The 6,707-nt window shown below is 38.6% G+C and overlaps 1 protein-coding gene across 1 annotated transcript; it reads right to left on the bottom strand.

The window, feature by feature from the left end:
* Positions 1-415: 415 nt before the first annotated feature.
* Positions 416-4,112, bottom strand: EEF1AKMT1 (EEF1A lysine methyltransferase 1). Its single transcript, XM_009481059.2, has 4 exons — positions 3,960-4,112; positions 2,975-3,057; positions 2,032-2,312; positions 416-543 (listed from the first exon to the last, which is right to left on the bottom strand). The coding sequence occupies exons 1-4, from the start codon at positions 4,110-4,112 to the stop codon at positions 416-418; spliced, it is 645 nt and encodes a 214-aa protein (XP_009479334.1).
* Positions 4,113-6,707: the final 2,595 nt, after the last annotated feature.

The following is a 6,707-nucleotide window of genomic DNA, read 5'->3' as shown; positions in this document are numbered from 1 at the left end:
TCAACCACCCACTAGCTACCAACTCAGCAGTTCTGATGCAATGAGAATTCTGATGTCTGTGAGGCAAGCACCTATGTGTTGTTATAAGCCAACCAGCTAAAATCACTTCAGAGAGGTCACTGAAGAGTCCTTGAATGGGAAAAACTACCAGTTAGAATGAAACTCTAACAGAGAAGTTCCCATTATCCAGCACCTGCATTGTTTGGTCCCTATTTACCTAATAGGTAAGATACAAAACACAGTAACTGCAAATGCTTACACATTTAAAAGACAAAGGCTGTCACACCGTGTTGATTAAAACTAGCCCAGAAAACTGTACTTGGAGCTGAGTATTTCAGCATTGAGAAATGTGGAGTCACTGATAAAAAACCAGAAAGGAGCTTGACTGAAAAAGTTGTAGATCTTCTTATGAGAATCAGTCCAGTCCAGAAGCATAGTTCACGTAACATCGAAATTCATTGGCTAAATTTCGTGAGTGCTTTGGAATAAACTTGCATATCTTCACACCAAGATGCTTTGCTGCCTGTTCCTCCATGATTGCACCTGCAGCAAAAATAATTAGTAGTCGATGAAAAAAAGGGTAACACAACGTTTTGGGCTTTTTTATTAGCTCCTCCCAAATGTATATATATAGAGCCTGCTTTTTTTAAGGAAGCAAGGCTTAAAGCAGCTACGCTGTCAGTCCTCTTTAACAACTGAATCTACTGGGAAATGTAAAATAAATCTGAAAGAATGGAAGACGCCCCAAGGAAACGAATGTCCAAGAAGTTTCATAAAAATAGGTAGAGCGTAAGATCAGTGCCCCTTTTATAGAAAACAGAAACTTGAACTCAATCTTCTTGCTACATGCCAAAGAAATTACATGGTAGGGAGCCATGGGAAATGCGAAGATTACATACACTCTTCCACTTAAATAAACCGCAGTGCAATATTTACAGCTACACACTGAGAAATCACTTCCTTGAGCAGTATTTCTCAAACTTTGTAAACTGAAGGACCACCTATCCATGTAAGGGAAAAAATTTCTCAGAACCATCCTTGTGCATGACTGCCACGTGCAATTAAACAAAAAAGTAGGCTTTCTATGGCCATATGTTACTTTAATCTTTCTTTATTTTGCCTGCTTGAATTCCCTCAAATTGTACGTATAGGTTTTTGTCCGTTGTTTTTTTGCAAAAGTTGCCTCGATGTCTTCAGATATCTTGTAGTAAGATTACAGTTTAAGAAACACCATGACTAAGGCAGATACTCATAGCTTCTTAAACCAGCAAGTGCATCTTCATAAAGAAAGACCTATGAGTACAGTTGGTAAGTTATCCAGTTTCACTGCTCGTATCACTGTTTTTTAATTCTTCCTGCTGTATTTCAGTGCCTAAGATCTCTTTACTTGAATCACAGTGGCAGAATCCCCTCATACGTTCATTCACACTACAATTTCTATGTTTACCAGTAAGGACAGGTAGTATGAAAAAAAAAAAGGTGACTTTGTTTTTCTTTTCAAGACTTAGCTAAAATCATCCCACTTTACTCAGCAAAGGCCATTCCAACCTATTTGTCATTCTTTCTACTTAGCTCACCTTAGATGCCAAGTAGTATGTGGCAGCTGAAATCCTGCAGCTACTGACATGTTTAAAAAATCACAAATTTGTAAGGTTACTGAATAAGACATTAACAATAAGTTCCACCTATATTTGTCATACCCAGATTTCAATCATTGCAATTATGGAGAGCGGCCCTTTTACAAGAAAAAAATAATTCTGGAACTTTGCAGGATGATCTTACAATTCTTCAAAAATTCAGTAAAACTTGTAATGCCATATGAAAAAAGTACTGACTTCAACTATGAAAAACCACAGGCCTTCAGTTTAAAATAAAGGTTGAACTACAGTATTCCAATAAAAAGCATACATATTCCTCCTTAAATTAACCATAAATTAGTATTATTGAGTTAGTATTTTTCTCACTTGAGTAAGTTTGTCTTTTGAGAGAAAAAGATGCTTAATGGTGACCTAACATTTTTATTAATTATACCTGTGCAAAGCAGAATCTTTCCTTTTGTTAAGTATTTGATGGTCTCTGCAGTTTTTTGCAGACATTCCTCAGACAGATAGGGTGGATCTGCTATTACGATGTCAAAACTGTGTGGCAGGAGATTTTCAGGTAAGTTCAAAGGGTGGTTGTAGTCATAGAAGATAAATTCTTCTCCATATACAGAAAACCTTCTGTCATACTCCAGTATACACACTGAAAAATCTTTACCATCCTGTTCTTTCAGTTTCTGGTACACACTCGGTGCGCTAACACATGCTATCCTGAAAAAGAGACAATAACTTAGAATACTAATTTAAAAGGCAAGCAGCAACAACAACAAAAAAACCCCCTACAACAATCCTCAGGGCTGCTTTGGGAAAACACTTTAAACATTAGTCCCAAAAATGTAAGCTATTCTTCCTCCATTCTAACAAATAATTACTTTAATAACAGAGTTTTAAGTATTAAAGCTATCACCTGTTCAACCTCCATGCTGCACAAAGACCTTGAGCTTAACTACAGAGAAAATCCTGTTTCAGAACAGCAAGGAAATATACTGGAAAACTTAAAATTAAAAATAACTTCTTAGAGAAGTAGGAAGAAACCCAAGTTTTTCCATCTGTTCTACAGAAACATTGTACGAAAACAGAAAAGAATTACAAGTCATTAATATGTTTTGGAGCTCTTTGTGTTTCTCAAAAAATAAAATGATTCATAGTAAACTTTTACAAGGCAGAGCCTACAACATTCAATGAAATGCTAAATAGTAAGGTCAGTATGAACTATTAATTAAACAACATCAAAGCATTTCTGCAATATCTCAGTTGAACAAAGATGAAGTACAATGAGTAATGAATTGAACTGCATGGTCTGTCTACATAGTAGAAACAAAATACTTACAGAAAAGACATGCTAAATCTACAATGTAATTATTAAAACCTACCTGCCACCTTTTCCAGCTGCCACAACCGCTTCATTAGCCAGGCACGATGCAGTTTCATCACTGTACCAAAACTGGCTCAGTTGCTGAGAAATGCAACGCACAATTACAAACAACATCAAATCTTCTGCCTGTGCTATGTACAGGTAGGTGTGGTGAGTCAGAGTTGAAGAAAACCAAAATCCATAGCAAATTCTCAGTTCACAAACTGTAAAGCTGGAAAGGTGACTGTTTTCCTTACAGTCTTTTACTTCTGTAATCCAGCGACACGCAGCAGGTAGCTTACACTGTGTTTGCAAAGCATTTACTACAGTATCAGGAAAACCAAGTAATGCAAAATCACTGACGAGGTTAGTTCAAACCCAATATGCAGATGGAAAATATTTATGTGCTCTTAAATTGAGTTACGTTAGTGGAAGAGGAAAATGGAACCTGAAAAATGACAGTATAGAAGGAAATAAAGGATAAAAGTACTAAGTCGGAAGAGATCAGAAAAAGGAAGACTAAAAAAAAACCAACCCAGAGACAAATCAAGAATCAGTCTGTCAGAAGAAAAAAAAGCAGCAAAGCAACCATCCACAAAACCAAAGAAATAAAACACAGAAAGAAATACGATGTGAAAGATCACTTGATCTTGTTACACTGTGTTTGTCTCAAAGTCAGGGAAAAATCTTTACTACCTTCACATGCCAGGCTGGAGTTAAAATTTCCAGAAGGGATAGATGCTTCTGTTGGTAGCTTTACTCCCTCTCCATGTAATTTCAGTTTGTACCCCCCAAGCACACGTAGAACAGACAGCTATACCCAGATTTAATATTCAAGCAAATATCCCTACAGTGTTGCTGTGCATGAATAGTTTGATTTTGCTCCTCTAGAAACATCTTGAGTGTTCCTCTTTTTAATTTCATTTCATCATCCATCCACAAAAGAAACTTGGTAAAGGCTACTCCTCTAACTGCTTCATTCACTGAAGTTTATAGTTTCTTACCCAGTCTTCTTCTATTGAGCCAATGGAATATTGATTAAACCCTTGGGAGGTCTTCATGCCCTCTCTCTGCTGCTGTTCCAGATAGAACTCCTGGAGGGCAGCCAATGTATGGGATGAAAGCTGGGGAATGTCATCATCATCATCATCATCCATTTTTCTAGACGTCAACCAGAGGAAAAAAAAAAAACCTAATTAAATTAACCCTTTTCGATGGTGAATGCTTTTTATAATGGCATAGTCTCCTGAGGTAAAACCACCTCCACCGACAATGCAGACTTAGTGTAACAGCTAGCTAGGAAAGTCTCCTAACAAGAGAAAACATGTTTCCTCTACTTAGGAGCTCTTAAACCAGTGAGAGGCAGATTGGAAATAACAGATCTCCAGAGAGAATTCAGGAACAGCAGCAACACTGTTCCCTTTCTGTCCAACACAATTGCGTTGTATTCTTACAGGGAAGTTGTCATTGCAGTTCTTGATTTCCTGAATCCATACACCCTTTTTGTATCAGCTTGCACAAAAAACCCCCCCCCTTTAGTGGGTTTGTCAAATCCTATAGAAATTATTCCCTTCCTTCCTAGAAATAATGATAGCTACTGGTCTTTCCTTCCAATGTTCGAAAGTCACACAATTCTGACTCAAAATGAAGTAAACTAGCATTCTAGTATGAGCATCACCTGGCTTTAACTTCCACACCATAAAAAGATTCCTCTGAATGCCTGAAACCTTCTACGAACAAAAGCAGGCAAGAAGCTCAAGAAGATGTTTGTCTAAGGCAATACTACTTGACTGAAAAACTGTGTATTTTGTGCATAAGAACACGGACATAACTCGTATCAGAAAGACACAGTATATGGTAAGGGAAAAGTACAGGCATTTTCAGAGACCTCTTGACCTGGGTTATGCTGCACAGTATCACTCAAGCCTGCGCACCCCAGGCAGCTCAGCAGCATCTGCCCAGAGGGAAAGCTGGAGCGCTGGTGTCCTTCCCAGAGGGACAGTGCCACCTCGCGGGACAAAACCAGGAACTCGGCTTGTGAGAAGTACTGGAAAAAAGCGGAGAAGATTCTTCTCTCAAGAAACCCATTTTCTCTGTGTCTGATCTGAGAACCAGTACACGAGCAATGACTTCAGCAGAACTTGGAAACGGGCGTACGCCTGCCTTCATGCAGAAGTCACTGAGAGAACCGCGTGCCATCTGAACCGTGTGTAGCTTCAAAAGTTAAGTATAATTTGAAGTATGGCTGCTCACGGGTTTTCTTCTCCCCCTTCCCTGCATTACCAGAACTCCAGAATTCGGGGTCTCCTCCCCTTCCACCCTTCCCTCTGTGCTGCTCGCCCTAGCAGAAGCTTTCAAGACATTTCCTAAAACACACCTACTCCCTACTTGCTGGAAAAATGGTACCATTAACCTGCCACTGCGAGATAACTCATCAGTATTCACTAGAGTAATTACTCTGCCATTCCGCTGATGCGGTACTCACCTACATGTGGTAAGAGTAAAGTGCTTGGCTTTTCCAGAGTATTGTTTATTGACTTGCTGTCTTCTCAGGCCAGGTTGGCCAAACAGGGAATCGTTCAGAGCCTAAAGACCCATCTATGCCACTAGCCTCACGCAAGAGGAGAATTCTGGAGGCAAGCTACCTAGTAAAACCCAAATAGCTAATTTTGTCCCTATTTTTTTGTTGAATAAAACATAAATGCTTTAAAATTATTTATAAATTATGTATTATTTAAAGTATTTACTATTAAAATTACTGCAAGTTCACACAGATAATATAGTTTCTATCAACAATGCTCTAACAATATGTAATGCTACAATCCATTTTAGGCCCCATACAGGAACTTTTTCTGTTAGGACAGATGTTAGACATTTAAAATCACTCCTCATCTCACAACTTGCTTTTTTATTATGTGCATCATACATGTAGTAATCTGGTTTGCTATTATCACCTAGGCAAGGACACATCTATGCTTTGACACTAAGAAACAGAAACAGATGCAAACCTGCAGTTCTAAGTCAAAAGTTGAAATTTTGATTTTATGTTCAGTGAGCCTATATAGGCATTTGCAAGGATTAAATCCATGCCCATGAAATGAAACCCTCACAGATAAAATTGCTGATGAAGCATTACCCATTGTTTCAGTAGATAAAAAGGCATACAGCCACAGGCATCTTTTTTCTATAAATATTTTTTTAGTTGATTTTTTAATAGTCTTCCTTCTGGTTTGTAAATTAAAGTCTTAGGAACCAAGCAGTAATTATCTGTGAGGTTGCAGTGAGAGGCAACTCAGAACATATGGTAGAAATATGCTGTACATCTATTAAGAACACTTTCAAAATTCAAGGTATTTTTCTGAACATACATATGTTGTCTACATATACTGACTTAGGTCATTAGCATGAACACATTTTCATGCTCAAGAACTACATCAGAAAACTATTAAAGTAAGTGAGTTTATGTGAACAAGACTTGTAAATTCCTTTGCCTTCAAGGGAGAAAGTTCTACTGTTTGAAAGCCCATCTATGCCCCTCCCAGAGTGTTCACTGCTCTCAAGTCCAGAAAAAACCCTAAAAATTTTTGGGGGGATGGACGACGAGAGGAAGCAGAGAAACCCACAGTGCCTCTGGCGCTTAGAGAACCTTTAAACTCTATTAACTCCCCAGGCCCTGGAGCCCTGAGGCTCCAGCTGGCCCATCCGCGCTTGCCCCAGCCCCTGGGTTCCCCAGGAGCAGCCGGCTCTCTGTC

This window comes from Pelecanus crispus, chromosome 1 (genome assembly GCF_030463565.1).
Source record: "Pelecanus crispus isolate bPelCri1 chromosome 1, bPelCri1.pri, whole genome shotgun sequence".
Taxonomy (NCBI): Eukaryota; Metazoa; Chordata; class Aves; order Pelecaniformes; family Pelecanidae; genus Pelecanus; species Pelecanus crispus.
This window is presented reverse-complemented; position numbering and strand designations above follow the sequence as displayed.